Below are 22,495 nucleotides of genomic sequence, written 5' to 3'. Positions count from 1 at the left end.
GAGGGCTGCAGATTTAATGTTGAAAAATAAATAAATGAGGCAACATTAAATGTCAGCTGGAATTCAACAAGGGAATGGACATAACACGTGAATCTCTCTTGCACCTTGTCTGCATCTCTCTTCTCACTACAGCTCTGTCTACATTTCCTTACCTCGGCTCATCGATATACCTCGAGTCATCTGACGAAGATATTGCAAATTGAAAATGTGCGGCGCGATGATATTTTCTGCTTAGGGCCCCCAAATGTGCAAAACTGCAACCCCCGTGGATTACCTGTAGCAGCATCGTCACCCATCATCGCCGCGTCTCACCTCCACCTGCCGTGTATCCTGCACCCGTCTCGTGCACGATCATCCGGTGCACTCCGACGTCGTTTGTTATATATGTTTCACTATATAAATCCAGGGCACCTTGAATCTACTTGGAAACCTCTACGAGTTCGCTAAACACCTCGCTCCGCCAACGTTCACACGTGCAGCGTCTCCTTGAACGAACGCCGCCTAGCCTCGACCCTCACCACCACCTACCCCAATAGGAGGAGTGACCCACAAGCCGGTTGACGACTTTTGCCCAGCACGCGGTGGCCACTCACCCCTTCCATCTTGTCCTCGTTGCTGGCCAGCATCTCCTGCAGGGCTCGCACCGACAGAGACTGCTCCAGCACGAAGATGCAAATGGAGAGATCTGGAGGCACGTTCTGCAGGAACACGGTGGGGAGAGAGAGAGCGAGTGGGAGAACGCTTGCTTCACGCGAGGACGACGATGACACAGTTCAAGTTCAAGTTCATTTATTAGGTATAGCCCTGTGAGCCATTCGGCTCTTGAATCGGGTGCAACCGCAACAAACAAAAAACAAAAACATGAACAAAAAAACATCTTAAAGTGAATATGTGACTGAGTGCAAACAGAAAATCCAAGAAAAGACAGCAAAATATTGCAGAAAAAAACACCGTACACCAACGCTGTGTGCAAAAATCCCAGTGGGTGGTGGTGGGTGAGTGGTGGTGGGTGGGTGGTGTAGCGCCTGAACGTCGACTCACCCTGGAGTTGGTCGTAGACTCCAGGAAGCAGAGGCGGTTTCCGAAGCCCTCCGCCGCCAGACACACCTTGACGGCCTCCTTGAGCTTCGAGGCCGTGCATTGCAGCACCACCTCGTCATCCTGCGGGGTGGACGGAGGGGGCAGGGCGGTGAGAAACGTCGAGAGAACAAAACATCAACAAAATATGGTTTTGCGCTGGAAATGCATTTGACGCGACGGTCTCTGTAACGCGGTTGACGGTGGGCAGGTTCGACAAGAACGTCGGCATGGTAGGTCACACAAAGACACAGTACCCCGTGTAGCCTTAACAGACTGTTGGGGCAAGTGCTGCTCGCGAGTAGCGCCTATGAAGGCCGGCACGGCACACGAGGGGGTGGGTTGGCCAACACCACGCCTGATCGCCTTTGTCTCCCCAGTGAAGATGTTTACTCACCGCACCAGGTACTCATTTGAGGCTGAGTCGACCTAAGGGAGGCCCAGGACCGGTACAGAAGATCGCCACCGGTGTTGGCCATGAGCGGGAATCGAACCCGGGTCGCCGGGTGGGTTTAGCGCAGCGTAGCGCTGACCGCGACACCACCACTACCCGCTAACGCGCGCCAGTAAGTTGCCCTGAGGGGCCGTCCATAAATGACGTCACGCGATTTTGGACGATTTTTGACCTACCCCCCCCTTCGTCACACGGCGTCACAAAAAGTCAGACCCCCCCTCAAATATGACGTCACAAAGCTCTGCCCCCCCCCCCCCCAAACCATATTTCCATTTTGAAAATAAAACATGCTTCAAATCGCTTTAAACTATTGTCATAGTAGTGCGTATTTAATGTGGCGCTGCACTCTGATGTTGTAGGAGTGTTTTGGTTCTTTCGGTAAAGACTTACCGAAAGAACCAAGACGATGAATCCCTGCAGTCACGAAAGCTTTAAATCGAAATGTAGGAGTGTTGTTATAAACAATTAGTGTTGTTATAACAATTCTGTATTTATTTAAAGTTGCGCATTTTGATGTGACGTCACATTTCTCAACCCCCCCCCCCCCCCCGTCAGACATCGTCACAAATGTGTGACCCCCCCCCAGGTGGGTAACGTCATTTATGGACGGCCCCTTATTGCATGGGGGGCTCGCTGCTGCCCCGAACGAGTGGGGACCACGAGCGGGGTGCGTGGACTTTTATATGGGGAGGGGAAGGTGGGGGGGGGAAGAGGGATAGTTTCTTGACTCAAACCACACGTCTCTGTCCACCCAGCAGTACTAAACGGGTTTCCCGACAACGTCGCTGAAGTTGATCGGCAGGTTGCATGCGGTGAGCAGTGCCGGATTATATTATTCTAGTAACACAAGTAGCTACATAAGTAGATACGGGTCCCGCACGTTCAAGGGTCCCGCAATAAATGCTTTCATGCCATCAATTCCGGTTTAGTAATTCTGCACTTGCTCTGTTCCTATAGTACGAAACTGCCTTCAACTTTTACAAACGACTGGGCGTTTAAGCTTAGCGATTTGTCGTATTATCCGGCTGTACAGCAAATGAAAAAATACAATGACTTTACTGTGCAAGTTAAAAAAATAGTTTTTTAATATTTACGTGGTTTTTTTTGGGCCCCTACAGGCCCGGCACTAGCTTCATCCGGCACTGGTGGTGGAGCCATCATCATCATCACGATCCATGGGCAGATCGCCCCGTAGGTGTCCACTGCACATTTCGTCATTTGCTTCCACTTTTCTCTCTGTCTTGTGCCAATATGGCTCAAGTAGTGGCCGCGTCTTTCTGGTACCAATCTGCTGTGATGCCCTCGTCATCGTCAAGCCATTCTCTGTGAGGTCTTCCTCTCTTTCCAGTTCCTTCCATTCTTCTTGTGTGAACAACAACACTTTAAACTTTCCTGCCGTTGTCCATTCTACTTATGGCGTCCAGAGTGCCAGTTTCCTTCTGATCACTGCCTGCATCAGGTTGCGGCGGAGTGCGTACGTAATGTTCGGTACATTTAACTTATTTCGCACCGTACGTAGCCAACCGTGCTAATTGGAGGTGCGAGGGCGCCAGTGACTCCCACCTTGTCAAAGAAGCCTGGCCGGTTGGGAAGAGTAGGCCAAGCGAAGTGGTGTCAGCAAGCAATTGCAGGGCTGCATCTTTGCCTTTTTTTACGCAGCGTTCAATGGCGGCTCGTGACGTGTCCATCAGGTGGGGCTGTTGTGAGTGACCTCTGACCAGACGGTGGTCTAATTAAGGAAAACCTCGTGGTGCTATTGGCCTCCCCGTGAAAGTGATACAACTGTGTTGTCGACCAACGGGAGGCGTTTATAAACAATACGGAACAAAACAACAAGGCACTCAAATGCTGTCCCCATGACCCTCAAGTCCACACTACATAGCCCCTTTGACACTGGCAAAAGCCGTGAGATGCTGTATTTTCACAGTGCACCCTCGCGTTGTGATATCGCCTCTCATCACAGCCATGGCCGCCTTCTTCACCACCCTGAATGGATCTCAAACGGCGTGGCCAGAATGCTGGAAGCTGCTCATCGCAACGACTGAAGGGAAATCTCTCACTCGGACGCCTTCACAGCTGCCCCGAGACCTCCCCGAGGCACAAGTCAGCGATTTCGAATATGAACGACTTAAAATGTTATCTCCATTAGGCAATTCACGTTGAAAGAATCTTTTTTTTTTTTATACAACTTCTTCTTCTTTAGTGCTGCCTAACGGCGTGTGCGACTTCACGATGATATTGGTCCCGGTCTAGCACGGCGTGTAGAGTTTGTGCTGTTGTTAATTGTAGCCATGTTTTGATGTTACTGAGCCATGTCGTTTTTGGCCGTCCTGGTCGTTTTTTCCCTTCGATTTTTCATTCCAGGATTTGCTTTAATGGCTGGTATTTGCAATTTATAGAAAAGTTTTTTTTTATTGCTATAGAAAGAATTTCTCATCCCCAGCTGCTTGGCGGGGCGGCGCTCCCACGACCCAAGCGGACGAAGCGCGCGTCGCTTGAAGCTCACGACTGCAAGCCAACCCACGGGTGTGCAGCCTCCGTCAGGGGCCCTCCTCCAGAGACAAGAGGGGAGTGGGGGGGTGGGATCTCGCTTGCCCTCCACACCCTTGTTGTACCGTACTACGCTCTGAAGTTCTATGGCCTGCTCACAGCACCGCGGGCACACGCTCGCCGCTCAACTCCACAAAGGCAGTGGGGAAGGGGGGCGCAAGGTTACGGCGCATTTATTTATTTACTTGTTTATTCTGCGAAGGACGACGGATCGCGCCTATTTAGAGACGTTTTTTTTAATCCAGGAGGTATTCGGTTTGGCCGGCGATGTTTTGCCGGGCCGGTTGTTGCGCGTTGCGTTTAGAGTTTCCTCCGGCGTCTGAGCCAACGTTTCGGCGTTGCGAGCAGCAGCTCCCCCGACCACCACCTCCCCAACGCGCTCCGAGCAATAAAAAAAAACGTCGGCAATTTCGACGAGCTCCTTTGCCAAACTCGTCGGCGAGCGGCTCAAGGTCATTTTAAACTATGAGCGATTTTTTTTTTTTTTTGTTTATCATTTTAATCCAACCGAGCTTACGCACCTCTTTTTTCAGAAGCGACCTGGACCACCGCGAACGATCTCCGCTCGACGGAGCGGCCAAAATGCTCGAAACGCGTGACGTCGATTTCCAAATGCGGAGGGAAAAACCGGGAGGGCTCGGAGAAAAATCCACGCGACCGCAGGGAGAGAGAGACACGCAAACTCCAAATATACAGCGGCAGGCGTCAGGGGTCGTGATCGAACCCACGACCTCCTGTATACCAGGCGAGGTAGTTAACATCTCCTAGCCACCGTGATGATGATGAGATAGAGAGAGGAAAACTCCACATATACAGCAGCAGGCATCAGAGTCGTGATCGAACCCACGACCTCCTGCATACCAGGCGAGGTAGTTAACATCTCATAGCCACCGTGATGATGATGATGAGAGAAAGAAACACGCAAGCTCCAAATATATAGCAGGCGTCAGGGTCGTGATCGAACCCACGACCTCCTGTATACCAGGCGAGGTAGTTAACATCTCATAGCCACCGTGATGATGATGATGATGAGAGAGAGAGAGAGACACGCAAGCTCCAAATATACAGAAGGCATCAGGGTCGTGATCGAACCCACGACCTCCTGTATACCAGTCGAGGTAGTTAACATCTCATAGCCACCGTGATGATGATGATGAGAGAGACACGCAAGCTCCAAATATACAGCAGGCGTCAGGGTCGTGATCGAACCCACGACCTCCTGTATACCAGGCGAGGTAGTTAACATCTCCGAGCCACCGTGGCAAGAACAGCTATTCGACACGATATGAAACGCAACGTTCGGACAAAGTTGGAGGGATCCTGTTGCTGTCACAAATGGGACGGAGCGCCCAGGTTCCTACCCCACGCGCACTCCATACGATCCGACGCAAAAGCAGTCGGGATGACCGGTGATCCGGTGATCCGCTCCAGTAACACAATCACTCACCGGCCGCTAGTCACCTCCCTGTCACTCTTCTATTGCTACGACCCTGGTTTACCGTTCCCCTGAACTTCACCTCTTCGTTTCTCCTCGCATACCGAGGACTCGGCCACACTGAATTCAGCCCTGCCACACTGCAGGTCACAGCTACGAAACCAATCACTCACAACACGCGCCCACTCACCCACTCACTCCCTCACCGATTAGCGGTTAGCGCGCTGCACTAAGAACCTGGCGACCCGGGTTTGATTTCCGCTCACGGCAAACACCGGTGACGATTATCTGAACCGGTCCTGGGCCTCCCGTAGGTCGACTCAGCCTCAAATGAGTACCTGATACGATGTGTAAACATCGCCGCTAGGGAGACGAAGGCGGCCGGGCGTGGTGTTGGTCACCCACCCCCCTCGTGTGACGTGCCGGCCTTTCTAGGTGCTCGCTAACAGCACTTGCCCCTACAGTCTGTTAAGGCTATACGGGGATCCTTGTCTTTGTTGCACGGTAAACGCCCTAAACGCAATCTTCGCTCGGCGCGAGAGAGAGAGAGCTCAGTCAGCGGGGCCGAGGGGGGGTTCTGTGTGTGCAGCAGCAGGCGGTGGTGCCGGGTAGTTGTCTCGCGTTGACCTGTCGGCCCGATTGCCGCAATGGTGTTTCAATCACCTCGGCGGCTCTCTGATGCTGCCCGATGGTTCAGGAGGGGCAGGGGTGGGGGGTAGGTGGGGCAATGCCTGCTCCAGAGCAATGAGCTGGCACCTTCGAGACGCGTAACGTTCGCACGTGCTGCGGCGTTTGATTTCGATCGGCCTGGGTCACCGGCTCTCACCGAGCGCGCTCTCGGGTCGCGATGTCCGACGTTTCGCTCCGCGCGCCAGGTGGGGAGCCGAACCAACGCTGCGTAGCACAGCGGCGAAAAATAAAATTTAAAAAACCCCTGCGTGTTTTGTGCTGGTCGAGTCGGCGGTTGGCGCTGCGCGTTGTTCACCCCGGAGCCGAGTTCGACTCCCGGCCGTGGCAAATGTTTACCCGTTCCTGGGCCGTGGTGAAGTATGGGCAGGAACCGCGAGGTGGGGGGGGGGGTGGTTACTGTTTAATATTTTACTTTAAAATGTTCCTCCCCAACACGTCCCAGGGGATCCTCAGCGCCGGTTGCGGTTCCACGCAAACCCCGCGGCTGCCGCAAAAACGCGAGCGTCAAACTTACTCTCGGCACCGCGCAGAGCAGTGACACCTCGCGAATCGGTGGCGCGGCCGATTGACGCAGGCGTGGCGAAGTTGACATGCTCGCGGCTGCTATTAACCGGGGGGGGGGGGGCTGGCGGAACGTCGACGTCTGCATGATGAGGGGTTTGGGTGGAGGTGATTGCGCCCCCCCCCCCCCCACCGCAGAGGGATGGGCCGCGACATTGCCCCCCCCCTCAATCCCCCGTAGCGCCCGCTTGGGTGCAACTTTCGAGCCACCACGACCGGCAGCGTATCGGGTGGCTGGCACGTGGAGAGAGAAAAGGGGGGGTCTTCTACGCGTGCGTGAACGATCGACCGATCGATCGACCGATCCACTGATCGTGCTTCTATCCTGCATTTGCAAGATAGAAGCACTATCCTGCAAATGCAACAATCCACCCATACACCTGCAATCAAACTGATTTCATCCCTCCATAGCCCCCCGGTCCAAGTGCTTTCTGACACGTTCCATTCCTTGGCTGCCACATTGTTATTGTTCTGGACCGGTATCCCATAATCCCTGCTAACTCTGTGTTCTGCGCAAGCCCACTAATATTTGTTTCATAATCAAGTCTTAGATTATTAAATGTATGACTTCAAAGTCCAAGGTACTTTTTAAGTGCCATATTTAATTCATTTGAATAGTTATGATAAATATACAGTCGTTTGTGGACTCCATTTGTACAACAGGGTTCTTCAAAAGCAGAACATTATTTAAATTCTGGAAATAAGTGTAATAAATGATTGTGTTGATTGAATAAAATAATCAACAAACAAAAAAAGAGATACGAGGAAGAGAGAGAAGATACAAGAGAGACGGAGAGAGAAGAGATTTCTGAGAAATATTCTCCTAAGGTTCAGCCTCCACTTCTCCCCGACGGTCCTCATCTTTGTATACTCAAAGGGCGACGGACCCCAACATCTTCAGGGGCTGGTCAACGTGCTCGTCGGCTACGCCAAGCTCGCCATGCACAGGGCGAGGAAGGTGGCCCTGGAGGGGAAACGTCCGGCCAGCAGCCTGGGCATCTTCCACGCTCTGGTCGGAGCCAGGGTGTGTGGGCCGGAGTTCCGCCATGCGCGGCTGACCCACGCCGTGCCGGCCTTCAAGGAGCAGTGGGCGATGGAGGAGACCGTGTGCTCGGTGGCAGATGACGGGGAGCTCTGCATGCAGTTATGAGCTACCCGTCGGAGGCCGTTCGACTGCGAGAAGGGCTGCGTGCAGAACGAGAGTGAGCGAGAGAGTGACCGAGAGAGTGAGCGAGAGAGTGAGCGAGAGAATGACCGAGAGAGTGAGCGAGAGGTGGGGGTTTACATGAAGCAAAGTAAAAAAAAAATTAAGAAATGATGAACGAAGCAAAGTGCCGACTACACCGAGCATTTTCTTGTTTCCACTGATCGTAAAAAAAAGAGATACGAGAGAGAGAAGAGAGAGAGAAGAGAGAGTCGAGGGGAGTTTTCTGTACGCAGCAACGTGACCCCCACATCCAGCTGTTGCTGTCCCTTTGTCGTTGCTATATTTGATCGTGCGATTTAAACCCACGCCTCACTACCCCCCCACCACCCATCCCCCCTCTGCCTCTCGTGACGGTGGTGGTGGGGGGGAGGGTGGAGACTTAAATATTTACTACATCACCAGCCGAGACACCGCGGGTGACACGCGAACGCGAGCGAACACTGCGAACGCAGGAGGGCAATTCACACTTGCTCCCGGCAGGACGCAACGCCAATGTTTGCAATTCCTATACTCGTTGGTTCTACCCACGTGACTTTACCGAAAGAACCAAAGAGTATGGATTCCTGCAGTCACGAAAGCTTCAAATCAAGATTTTGCCATTCCTTCTGACTGTCAGCAGTTCGCGTGTGTTGTTGTTGTTTGTTGTTGGTTGTTGTTGTTCACCTGCGGGGCGAACTCTGCACGCCGTGTTGGTCTCTCGCAGTGTTGACGCAATGCGCAAGTTGACCCGGGCCGGCGACAGACGCGACAATGCCGCCTTTGGCGATGAATATCACGAGGGTGGCGTTGTGTGTGTGTCGTTGTGTGTGGCGTTGTGTGTGTGTTGTTGTGTGTGTTGTTGTGTGTGTTGTTGTGTGTGTTGTTGTGTGTGTGTTGTGTGTGTGTGTTGTTGTGTGTGTATTGTTGTTGTGTGTGTGTGTTGTTGTGTGTGTGTTGTTGTGTGTGGCGTTGTGTGTGTGTTGTTGTGTGTGTGTTGGTTGTTGTGTGTGTGTTGTTGTGTGTGTTTTTGTGTGTGTGTGTGTTGTTGTGTGTGTGTTTGTTGTTGTGTGTGTGTTGTTGTATGTGTTTGTGTGTGTGTTGTGTGTGTTGGTGTGTGTGTCTGTGTAAATTACTGGGGGAGTGTGAATGCGGACCAGATGTTAATGTTGACCCACGCCGCTTACCCAATCGACTTCCACCCGACGTTTGCACCCCACCCCCCCTCCAGGAGGCGCTTTGCTAACTGCCCTCGCCTCCGAGGCCTCGAGTCGATGGCTCAGCGATGACACTCTGGTCCTCGTGACGCCTGGGTCTGTCCCTCCCGAGCGTTCGACACTTCACGTGGCCCGAGCGGTTTTTGTTCTCCCCTCAAATAGCTGTCACAATGAGCAATCCACTGACAGTTTATTGGCCTATTGGTGCTCGGAGTCGATATTCGTTGCGTTGAAAAAAAATTGTAACTTCGTGATGTATGGGACCTTGATGCGTAGAGGAAGGGGATTTCACAACGGCTGTGCCGATCCACCAATCCTTGCTGCTGCCTCTACAGTGGTGGATTACAGGCCACCTCCACCACCGCCACCACCGTCACCATCACCGCCACCAGCGCCACCACCACCTCCGCCAGCGCCACCACCGTCACCACCACCGCCACGACCGCCACCACCCACCACCGCCACCACCGCTACCACCACCACCACCACCACTGCCACCACCGCCACCACCGTCACTACCACCGCCACCACCGCCATCACCACTGCCACCACCGCCACCACCACTACCGCCACTGCCACCACCTCCACCACCACCGCCACCACCACTACCGCCACCACCACTAACACCACCGTCACCACCACCACCGCCGCCACCACCACCGCCACCACCACCGCCACCACCACCGCCACCACCCATTCCAATATTTCGCCCTCTGTGGTCATCCTTCACAAGCACCCCCACCCCCCAACCCCCTCTCTCTTTCAACGCGTCTCTCGGCCGCCGGTCTTGTTCATCAACTCGCAATCCTTCCATGTGACACATCACGTCCAAGTACATTCGTTCCGTGTTTAACGACACGAAGCGCCTCTCTGATCCCCAGTTTCTCGCCCCTTCGAAACCCTTCCGAGAGCGCGCTCAGGGTGGCATCCACATTCCGCGGCGCGACCGTCAGCTGCTCTTTTGTTACAATCGGAATCCAGCGGCTGAGTGTGCCCATGTGTCCGCCACGCGAAGGTCACTCGGCGCGTCGTCCCGCGCGTCCAATCGAGCGGCTCGGCATTCGGTCATCTCCGGCGCAGCCCCGAGTCGTAAATTGTCCGCGGTGGAAATTTTCACTTTTATTTTTGTTTGTCCGTGGCCCCACCACCCCCCACGACTTCCCTCAAAGTCAACCCACAGCTTGCCACGAGAATAATACTTTTTTTTGCACAGCGGGCTGGCGCAGCGGTAACCACGTGCGCCTCGCAGCGAGACCAAACCTCAGTTCGAGTCCCGACTCGGGTACCTTTCTGTGTTAAGATTGTATTTTCCTCCCTCCTGTTCTGAAGCGTGCGCGTGTGTGCGCGTGTGGGTGCGTGAGTTAGTGGGGAGCGGTGGTGTAGCGGTTAGCGTTACGCTGGGCTATGAACCCGGCGACCCGGGTTCAATTCCCGCTCACGGCCAACACCTGTGACGATTATCTGAACCGGTCCTGGGCCTCCCCTACGTCTACTCAGCCTCAAATTAGCACCTGTTGCGTTGTGTAAACATCGCCACTGTGGAGATAAAGGCGGTCGGGCGTTGTGCTGGCCACCCACCCCCTGGTGTGCGGTGCCGGCCTTCATATGTGCTCGCTAACAGCACTTGCCCCTACAGCCTGTTAAGGCTACACGGGGGATCTTTGTCTTTGTGAGTTAGTGCGAGGGTGAGTGTGAGTGGATGGAGTTTTGTCTCTTCTCTCGCCCCCCATTCTCAGTGGGTTTCCTCCGCCTTCTCCCGGGCTCCTGCCACAGCACCTCCGTGAGTAGCACTGTCGGCTACGTGCGGTGCGACAGCCCCTCGACCTACATACACACATCTGCCGGTGGATTGGCACGAAGGCAGCACAGGTGTGCACGCGTGTATGCTAACAGAGAGCAATTGTGGGCCAGCACACACACGAATTGGTTTTCCAGCAGACGGGGGTCTCACACGGGCTCCTTCTGACCGCGCCCTGAGGGTCTGTGCCAAACCGAACCTCTGAATGATGCGATTGTCTTCACGAGAAAACAGCACACAATGCGACAAAGTACACACACACAGAGTACACACACATAGAGCACACACACACACAGAGTACACACACACAGCACACACACACACACGATTACATCTACGGGACCCCTCCTTGCCAATGTACCCGGGTATTGAATGATAAATAAAAACAAGGCCGTTTACCCTTTCTAACATAAACAGAGGCGTTCGAGTTTGTTCAAACATCAAATGGGCACCATCTCATCTCACCACGTAGATAGGACCGCTTCAGTTTAACAAGTAGGCTATCTTTCGATTTAAAGCTTTCGTGACTGCAGGGATTCATCTTGGAAATTGTAAAGCCTTTTTTATATCACTCAATACACAAAAGATGATTTCTCCACCTTAGAATATGCTGGAAGTTGTAAAGCCTTTTTTCTATCACTCAATACACAAAATATTACTTCTCATTTTATTCTCTGTCTTACAAGGCTGACTCGGCTGATGAGAACAGGAAGGTCGAAACCACCCCAGGCTTCGCTTGCTAAAAAAAAGTGCTTCTGGATAATGTTTGTCTGGAAAGCCAAACAGGCAGATGACATGAGCAATAGCGTTTGTTCATGTAGAGAATAAACAATGTAGGGTTCTAATTGAACTGTAGACACTTTGTACCCATAATGCCCTGCAATAACGCATGATGAGTCTGTTTTAAAAAAAGAATCGCCAAGTTCAGCTAAACACGTACAGTTACGATGCTTTAAAGACGATTGATAAATTTAATATTCTTGGGTCTTCGGTAAAGTCACATAGATAGGTTGAAAGAAAGTAATGTTTTTGTAATTTTCTTTGAACCTATCTACGTGACTTTACCGAAAGACCCAAGAATATGAATTCCTGCGGTCACGAAAGCTTTAAGTCATGATACATTTCAATAAAAAAAAATTCTAGAGTTCAACTCTTTGCCAAATCCATCTTATGGACCGATGAATGTTGACTTACGTGTGATGCCCCTGACTTGTTATATTGATATGTTCTTTCTCAAAAGATAAAAGGTAAATGTTGTTGACCAGCCAATACTTGATCGCGCCATTGCTGGTGAAAAGTAATCGACTGGAGTGTATTGAAACTAAACTTTTTATTCTACCAGGTAAGGCCCATATAGCTCTTTTTTTCAGAAGCGACCTGGCCACAAATGATAGTTCAACAAAGTGGCTTATCGCCACGTGGACATGTATAGCAGGTAAATATTCTAAACGCGTGATGTTGATTCTAAATGTGGAGGGGAAAACCGGAGGGACCGGGAGAAAAATCCACACCACCACAGTGAGAGAGAGAGAGACACGCAAACTCCAAATATACAGCAGGGGTCAGGGTCGCGATCGAACCCACGACCTCCTGCATACCAGGCAAAGCAGTTAACATCTCCTAGCCACCGTGGCGCCCATCTCTATTTCACGAACACTTCTTCCACACCGGCCAGATTGACTGTAGACGAGACAATTTACTCCACCGCACGCAAACGGCCGATTGACTGTAGACGATTAATTGATTATGCTGCTTGGGCAGAGGCGGAGGTAGGAGGATGATGTTGTTTAAACTGCCCCCACCGACTGCAGATAGATTTGACGACGCTTGCAATGCATGCACCCGTGTGCTGACCATCGCACCATCTCCTCGACACGACCACAGTGCAATTAGTCGATGCCAATGAACCATTCTATCTGTAGTGGTTACAGTACCGACACACTCAGAATGATGACCGAATGTGGGGCACGATCGGTCTACAGTTGTCGGTCAATGCTGCACACACGTGACGATATTTAGGCGTCACTGCATCACAGCAAAAAAAATTACCGTAACGTCAGCGTGAAGGTCAGCTATTTTAAAACGTTGCAGCACTGTATTAATAACGATTTGGTGTTGTTTTTTTTGAGTCACCCTTCTGTACTACCGGAGCACATCAGATAACTTTTCGGCACGTCTCAATCTCGACGCGTTTCAACTAAAACGAAACTTTTTTTTTATTTTACCAGGTAAGGCCGTACTGAACTGTTGTAAAGCTATTTTTTTTCAGAAGCGACCCGGCTTTCACAAATGATAGTTCGTCGAAGTGCCTTATTGCCACGTGGGTATTTATCGCGGCCACAAACTCTGAACGGGCGTTGATTCTAAACGCGGAGGTGAACAAAAACAACTAAAACGGAAGAGCCGAAGAAAAAATCCACGCGACCACGGAGTGAGAGAGAGAGAGACACCGCAGACTGCAAATACAGCGGACGATAAGGTCGGGTTCGAACCCACGGACCTCCTGCGTACCAGGCGAGGTAGTTAACATCTCTTAGCCACCGCGTTTGAAAAGGGAGCTCCTTCAGTGGCAGCTGTCCCTGTCGATGCAGGGTGACGTCAACACCTGGTCCACAAACGCCTCGTGTCATCCCAATTGAGTAATGTTCTGCGTTTGCCCTCTGTCTCTCTCTCTCTCTCTCTGCTGAACTCATCACAAATTGGCACACCCATTTTGTTTTACGTGACAAACCTTACTCATTGGTCGTGTGTCAGGTGGTGGCAGGTTTAACGACACATTTATATTGACGCGATCTAACCCCCCATCATCCGCAAACGATTGCGGATGAGTGAGTAATGCCACCGTAAAGTGACTCAGCAACTGGGCAGCAGAGCCCAAACACCCTCCTCATCCTCCTCCTGTGTGCCGTGGTTGATACAAGGGGCGACATTCCTATTGCGTCGCATTTCCCCCCCCCACTCCAATCGCATCCCTTTTGCGATATCGGCGTCACGTCAACGAGGCAGGAGAACCTCCCCCCCCCCCCCCCCATTGTGAAGTCTCACGGAGCAAGGCGGCAAACCCTTATTGCGTGCTGGGCAAAGAGGGGAGCGCACATGGCAGAGCCGCGTTCTGCGACGTCCTCCTCTCGAATGTGGCGGCGTTCCGTATCACCAAAAAAAAAGTTGGAGAAAGCGTTTTTTTTACTCCCCCCACGCCCACACACACCCACGCACACCAACCCACTCCCACCACATCCACCCACCACACCCACCACACTCACACCACACCCACCCACCCCACCCACCACACCCCACCCACACTCACCCACCACACCCACCCACCACACTCACACCCACCCACCCCACACCCACCCACCACACCCACCATACTCACACCCATCCACACCCACCCCACACCCACCACACTCACACCCACTCACCACACCCCACCACACTCACACCTACCGACACCCACCACACTCCCCTCCCACCCACCAAACCCACCCACCACACTCACACCCACCCACCACACCCACCCACCACACTCCCACCACACCCACCCACCACTCTCACACCCACCCACACCCACCCACCACTCTCACACCCACCCAAACCCACCCACCACACTGCCACCCACCCACCCTGCTACGGGGAGTAATGGTCCGTCGCTCGACAAGTGGACCGCTTATTTTTGAATTGCCGTCAGATTCCTGTGGTCTGCAATCATTCCCCAGACATGGCATCCTGGTATCCGCGTTGGCTGCCCCTTGGATGAATGCAAATAATCGGATGTGTGAAGCACTCGTCGACAGATTAAGTTGGGATAATCGGAAGAATCAATGCTCAGAGGGATAGCGTTTTCCACGGGTCAATTCCAGTGTCTAGATAACAGAGGACAGGTATGATTCGTACCACTATATGGGAGTTTCATCATTATTACTAATCGTCAGCGTGGTGCATTAAACATTTGCTGCCCACAGTTGCACCGCAGGCTATGTTTGTTGCTGTACAGAGATATAAATCCAGGACATTGGGCAATGCTGACTCAGTGGCCCCACAATCTTCCTTGTGCCACCTCAATAAAAAATAAACTAATTTATTCGTTACAGTTCCAGCACTGCCAAGGTCCTATGGTTTGCGTCCGCGCAGCCACCAACGATAATTCGGCGAAGGCGCAGCCCCTGCAACTGCTTGCTCACGTCACTGCTGGCGGAATTGCCTCCACTCCAGGGAGCTAGAGAGAAATCCCATTTATCGCGGGTATTTTGCCTCCTTGTGTGTCTTTATGTTGGACTTCTTTCGCGCCGTACATAGCCACAAGCGCTAATCAGAGGCGGTCGGGCGTCTTGCGCAGGAGGCAGGAGCACCCCACACTTTACCCCACCCGATGCGATATGACAAACTACGAACTGCAACGTGACCCATTTACTCTCCATGATCGAGATGTTTTGGGGGGGTTATCCTGCTGGGTGGACACAAGTAGCGGGAGTGCGGTGGGGGGGTTAAGAAACTTGTCCCATTGTTTCAACTGCCGCGCCGGGATATCGTGAATCAAGCCTCGCGACCTCCGGATTGCAAGCCCCCCCCCCCCCCCCATTGTGCTAAACCAGGGGTGGGGAACGTCCGGCCCGCGGGCCGTATGAGGCCCGCGAAATCATTTGGTGTGGCAGGCGGGACTCGAAATTCAATAAATCTAGGAGCAAACCTGGAAAAGCAGTTGCGAGTAGCAGCAACATCATCAATACCAGCTAACATCACACGCCTCGCCAAAGAGAAGCAGTTCCAGCCATCGCATTAGGGGTGAGTTAATAAAATGTTTGACCAAATATAACGGGCTAAATTTTTAAGTTGAGATTTTTTTACGGCCCGCGAATTATGTTATAAATACCCAAATGGATCTCGGCAGAAAACGGGGTTCCCCACCCCATGTCAGCTAAACGTTGCCGGACGAGGAAGAACACGTTTACAAGGTGCGTGGTGAAGCGAGCGCGTGCGCGCAAGAGGGCTCGCCACAAACGAGCCACAAACACCCCGACGATCTCGTCGGGGAACACGGACCACCACGCCAACTCCGATCCTCGTTCTCCCAGAGGCGGCGGATGTTGGGCTGCTGACATCCAACAAAGACGGCCAGGGCATCGGCGCGGCCCTTTCAGACTGGAGCCCCTCTCTTCCTTCCGATATTGGGAAGCCAACGCTGGAGCTGCGAGCAATTTTAAATCCGGGTGGAAAACGCGTTTCTTTAAAACCGCTTCATCGTGTTTAGTTTGGTGTCCTGTGCCCGTACCTTCGATTACTACGTTGGCTACAAATGTGTCAAGGCATAGCGCACTCCACCAGCCATCGACGTCAATGACTGCACAAAGACAAAGATCCCCCGTATAGACTGTAACAGACTGTTGGGGCAAGTGCTGTTAGCGAGCACCTATAAAGGCCGGCACGGCACACGAGGGGGTGAGTGGCCAACACCACGCCCGGCCGCCTTTGTCTCCCCAGTGGCGATGTTTACACACCACACCAGGTACTCATTTGAGGCTGAGTCGACCTCGGGGAGGCCCAGGACCGGTTCAGATAATCGTCACCGGTGTTGGCCATGAACGGGAATCGAACTCGGGTTCGTAGCGCAGCGCAGCGCTAACTGCTACACACGCACGCACACACAAGGATCCCATCGTATGAGGTTGGTTTCATGTTACATTTTGTTCAAAATGCAGACACTCGGGGGCTTATTCGCCAGGGTAGGGAGCAATTAGGCCGCGCGTGAAACAGCTGAAGACAGCAGAAGTCCCGTGGTTATGTAAGATCGGCCTCCTTGAAGGATATCAAACAAATGTCTATGCCCCGCCCGCCCCGACAATGCTAGATGTGATTCTGGTATCTCCAGGGGTGAGGGTAATTGGAACGGTTAAGACATTGTACTGAGTGCTCTTTAACCGAGATGGAAACTGCACAAAAGTGCCGTGGGTGGGATTCAATTCTACTGGCGGGCGGGAGGGAGGAGGGAGGGAAACGAAACCTCCACCACCACCACCACTCAAAAAAGCGAAATAATTCCTCGCGACGTGCAGAAGCAGCAGCGGGGCGCAGGACGGAATCTGTACCGTTTGTATATTTTTGTTCGTTTTGTTTTAGTGCCCCGTTTGCAGCGGCGGGTGCAGCAGAGATATTTCGAGAGAGAGAGAAAATTAAAAAAAATCATTCTGGCACTTCGTCGCGAGCAACGCACAGCGGGGAAACGCAGCGAGTGGAGCGCCACTCGCGCAAGTCAATCACCGGCTCCCTGGGTTAAATTTAAGCGGTGAAAGGAGAGACAGGGAGACCTGGGGGGGTGGGGGGGGCAGAGTGAGCCGGATAATCTCGCCATACTTTCCTCTCCAAATCTCATGACTCTGCTCAAAGAGCTGTCGCTCCACCACCAATCTCTCTCTTTCTCTCGCTCTCTCTGGAATTGTTAAACGCAGGCACCTTTGATGGCAATTTTCATCACCGGGGATTTGACAATTCCAACCGTTAACTAGGATATGAGCTTCGAGTCACTTAAGAATGACGGTCGTCCGATTTGATTTTTAAAAATTATTATCGTGGTCGCTGCGCAAAAACCCGAACTGCCCAAAAAAATGCTGAGCGGACAGCAACAAACAGCACTATTCAAGTTCTATCAGTAACAAATTAAAGACGTTTGTTGAACTGAGCAAGGTTACGATGACTTAAGAAACGAGTCGATGGGATGATTACTGATTGCCCAACGCTTTCGGAGTAAGCTACGCGACCGTTACCATATTTGGTGTGTTCGAAACAATGCCAACTAATTAGAGGTAGTTATGATTCCTCTATTCAAGTGTACATGCAAATGTGCCTCGTTATGCGCAAACGTTGAACTTCTTTCGCACCGTACGCAGCCAAACCGGCGCTAATCGAAAAGGCCAACAAAAATAACGCCCAAAAAAAACAAAAGCGAATTCTTCAAATAAATTTTCGTGCTTCACTTTAGAACATTGGGGGTTTTCCCCATCTTAGGATTCGCCATAGAAAAAAAACGCGTCCAACGTTGGAGACGGAGCTCCATTTGGGATCGTGAACATTTGCGGGATCGTCAGAGGTTGGCGACGTCTCGGGGCCAGGGTCCTCATCCCGCAGTGGAATCGATTACGTGGCTCGGTGTTTCACGTCGCACGGAACGGGTTCGTGGTTGTGCCCCCTTCGCCACTAGGAGCCGCTAGATCGTCGTGCTGCGTAAACCCGACTTCGTATCCACCGCCTTTGTATGCAATTGAACCTTATGGCGGTGACCCCGAGGTATATCCATAGTACACCGGCTCTCGCATCATGTCCGTGATGCAGTCGTTTTTAGTCTCTGTTGATGGTCGGCGACGCGGCAATCGACTCATCTCGACGAGCTGTACTCACGATGCACCACCACGGTGCGTGCGAGCGTTCAGGGTTTCGGCGCAATCGTCCTCGCTGCGTTTCGACATCGCGGAGTGTGGCACCGATGTCGGATTGATTGGTACCCCAATCACGGAGTTAAGTACACCCCTGGGCAACAAATAGTGTCCCAGAAATAAAATATGTAATTGCCTCCGCCCATTTTGTATTATTTGGTTAACCCGGGGTACCGCCATAAGGATCAAAATGCTGCATTTAACCAAACCTGTTGGCATGATGAAGTTTATACTTTTAATTATTTGCCTTACGAATATAGATTGTATATATATGTGCAGTATACGGGTCCACAGTAGGCACGTGTCGGATTTCGGCCGTCGTTGCGATGGTTAGCTCGCTTTTCTTGACTTGCAATGGGACGAGTTTCTTAAAATCATCCCGCACCCCGCACCCAACCTCCCCCCACTGCTTCGATCCATCCAAGCAGTGTAACTGGGTTCGCCACAATCTGGTCAATCGGCAGATCGCGCGTGGTGGTGGTGGGGGGGGGGTGGCAATGCGTGGGTAGACTTGGCTATCGCGGAAGAGTAGGCCAATGCACGCACACGATTGGCTGCGTACGGCGCGAAACAAAGGGCGCGCTCCCAGGTCAAGGTCTGCGCTCTTTGATGGTGATCGGTGATTTTAGTCAGCGTGGCACCCAAGCTATGGAACGCCTCGCCACTTGGAATGAGGCAATCGGAGTCGGTAGATAGATTCAAGCCTGCTTTGAAAAACCCCATCTCTTTATAAAGTGGCTTTTCCTCGTTAGATTGGTTGGTTGGCCCCCCCCCCTGGGTTCTGATTTTAGTTTCCCTGCTTTTCATGCATTACGCATTGAGATCCTAGGATGGAATGCGCATTATACATTTGAATTATTCTGATATACGTACACACAATATATCCACCAGAGGAGGCTCACCAGAGCTTCCCCTTTCCGCAGGCAGTAGCGCCAAGTGAGCCATTGCAGGGCCGCACCTTTACCCCTTTCCACACGCCGGACGTTTTGACCGAGTGAGGGCCTTTTATACGAGCATACTTCACCACGCTGGCCAGTGTGGGTTTGTGAAGGCGTGGAGCATAGCGGGCGGTGCAAAAAGTTCTGTACGGAAACAAGAGTGGATGTTGCTAGCCCTGCCCGCGGTGTTGGCCTGGAGCAGCCTATAGCACCTGTTTTTTGCCTGTGGTTGGTCGCCCATGAATTCACTGACATGGAGGCTCCCAAAAAAATCCTGCTCAGCTTCGTAAGATTAAATTTGGTGACGGGCTTGTTTAAAAAAATGTAACGCGCGGACACGCGAGATCCTACATCGTTCAGTGCGTGCTGCGTCTGTCGAACTGGTTGGGACTCTACATCATTGGACCTCCTTTGCCAGTACCAAAATATAATAATAGGGGTTTTCCCCTTTTTTTGGCGTCCTCTGGTCGAGCACCAATTGGGTCGAGGCTCAAAAGAAAGCCATCCCCTGGTGTGGACCAATCAGTTTCAATGACAATGCATATATTATCAAAGTGGTTTTTTTTTGCATTTGACTGCAAGTATTGTGGTTAATGCAGACATGACTCCTTATAAAAAGGTTTCAGTTTTGTTGCCAGAAAAAAAGGGGGAAAACCCTATTATTATGGTTTGGACTCGCATTTTGACAGGGAGAATGGAGTCATTGCCTTTCTAAACGTCTTCGTCGGTTCGCTGCAACTTGACTCGAAGCGACAACAACAACAACAACAACGCTCCTGACTCAACACTAGAACGTTCAAACCCAATGCGGAGTTTCGCTCGTATCGAACCGATGCTGCCGAATAAATGGAATCACTTCCGTGAATGGGAGGGAGTGTGGGGATCGGTGGATTGTGTCAACAGTTGAAACATTGTGTATATATACACACAGTATACGGAGACAGATATATGATACAGCCATTGCTTATCTATCGAGTCTGTGTATCATTACTGCGCGTTCTACGTTGTTTAACATATAGATTGCTGATGTTTATAAGTGCTGCGTCTGTATTCACAGCGAGGTGTACAACACAATCGTGTGTCTGTATTTATGTACGTGAAACTACACACCGTTCTGACAATCTGTATAATGTGAACGAAGCTTGGCACCCGAACAATTAATTGGACACGGGTCCGTGTATTCATCTGTGTGCAATTGTCGTCATGCGTATATATGTACGCGTGATAAAGTAGAGAGTGTTGCATGTCATTTATATACATATGAATTATGTAGTATTACATGCGTACCTGTCAATCCCTTATCAGTGCCCTACCTTATTACAGACCCAATGCAGACCCTATTGGTCACCCCGTGCCCCTATAAATCTCAACGTCCATCCTACAAAGCCCCATCACAAGGGAGAACCTATGGGTTGACGGTGATGTACATGCATATTATTTGTATCTACACGTGTATTATAAGTCGTATGAGCACAGTGCAGATGTCTTATGACCCCCCCCCCCCCCCCAATTAATTAACCCTAACATTTGTTTTCCTTTGCATATTAATTTCTCTTTCAAATAACCCCTTACTTAAAAACACACACACATTAAGTTTTAGAGAATGAAATGGGGCGTCACGAGACATATGGACCAGCCTGTGTACACCTCAAAGCAATTGTGCGTACTTGTATCTTGACATTAATATAATGCAAAGTTTCATTATGGAATGTATATCTGTATGAAATACCACATCTCGTATGCAAATACTTTTGGCACATTTGCAGATGTAAAACACATATATATACGAATTTTGTATTTATTTTGTTACAATTAAAACTATACACTGCTCAAATGGATATCAACAAACATCAGGGCACAGGTCTTGTGTTCAAAAGAATATTAGCTTTGTTTAGATAATCACACGTTAACAATGGCCATTAAAATTCGTCATCTGCTTTTCTGCGTTTCACTTTAACAACACTGTATGGCAATATAATACTTGTGTGTGTGTGTATACGCTTGGACGCTTTATTTCATAGCAACTGCGAACAGAAATATCCTCATTTTTAACGTATTTCAAACACCCGACAACATCAGATGACCAGCATCGTATGAAGGAATATAACCGCGTGCGGTGCAATTTGTAGCACGTACTTCAAAGCACCTATCGGCTATTCAAGCATTCGTGTTCCTTACATTGCTCTCAGTAGCACACAACAAGCAACAAGCAACAGCACTGAAGCTACTCACGGTTCTCAAGAATTGAATCTCATCCTCTCCCTCTCCGCCGTCACCCATGGCTCGATCTGGGCTTCCTGTGGCTAGGAATCCAACCCAGGTCCACCCTGCTCGCCGGCTCCTCCGCTGTAGCTGCTGCTCCTGCTGCTTGGTGTCGTCCGGGTCTTTTCAAATAACTACACTAGAGGCTCATAATGCTGCTGCTGCTGATGTAGGTGGTGGTGGTGGTGGCGGTGGTGGTGGTTGGACCCGGGACTGACGTCTCTAGAGGAGCGTGTCAGTGCGAGAAGCTGAGACGGACCGAGCAGGTGCAGCGGTGCAGCTGCTGGCAAAACCGGATTGCCCTGTGTGCGCACACGACTAAGCCACCCCAGCCAGACTCTGCCTACACCATTCATGTACGGCGGTGGTGGCAAACGATGGAGTTGGGTGTTGGTGGGGGGGGACTGACATGAATTTCACACAACACGCGCGCGCACACGTGTGGCAAAATTGACTCAGCAATGTGTGTATTGTGTTTATAAAACAAAAAAACGGGTAATTATTGAAGAGCTGCTGCCCTGTGGGCCTTCTTGGCTGAAGTCACCATCACAGCGATTGAGCAAATGTGACTGACATAAGGCGCAGTGAGGCAACTATGGGCCGGTTTCATGCACGCTTCTCGTTTAAAATGTATGCTTTTCTGGCCTGCAGCTGATGGTTTTTTTAAAATCCTTTATTAAATCCTTTATATTACGTTCGCGTGCTTGCTTGCTTGCTTGCTTAGGACCGTGCAAACCTTTCGGTCGTTTTTTAACCCACTTCCCGTGATCCAATCGAGCTGACATTTTGCACACAAACTCGTTGTGCGAGACAATTAATGTTCGTGAAAATTTTTTTCCAAAATTTTACACTGTTTAGGGAAAACAAATTAAATATTTAATTCCCAATTGCTTAATGGTGGCAGAC

General features: G+C 51.1%; 1 protein-coding gene across 1 annotated transcript in view; it reads right to left on the bottom strand.

The window, feature by feature from the left end:
- Positions 1–21,772, bottom strand: part of LOC133356172 (ryanodine receptor 2-like) — a 200,997-nt gene extending 179,225 nt beyond the window's left edge. Inside the window, 3 exon segments of the mRNA XM_061573549.1 lie at positions 594–698; positions 1,042–1,161; positions 21,560–21,772. Coding sequence (XP_061429533.1) covers positions 594–698; positions 1,042–1,161; positions 21,560–21,607 — 273 coding nt within the window. The 5' untranslated portion in view covers positions 21,608–21,772.
- Between the last annotated feature and the right edge of the window lie 723 nt (positions 21,773–22,495).

This window comes from Lethenteron reissneri, chromosome 53 (assembly GCF_015708825.2).
Source record: "Lethenteron reissneri isolate LAM-NWPU_2019-01 chromosome 53, ASM1570882v1, whole genome shotgun sequence".
In the NCBI taxonomy this organism is placed as follows: domain Eukaryota; kingdom Metazoa; phylum Chordata; class Hyperoartia; order Petromyzontiformes; family Petromyzontidae; genus Lethenteron; species Lethenteron reissneri.
This window is presented reverse-complemented; position numbering and strand designations above follow the sequence as displayed.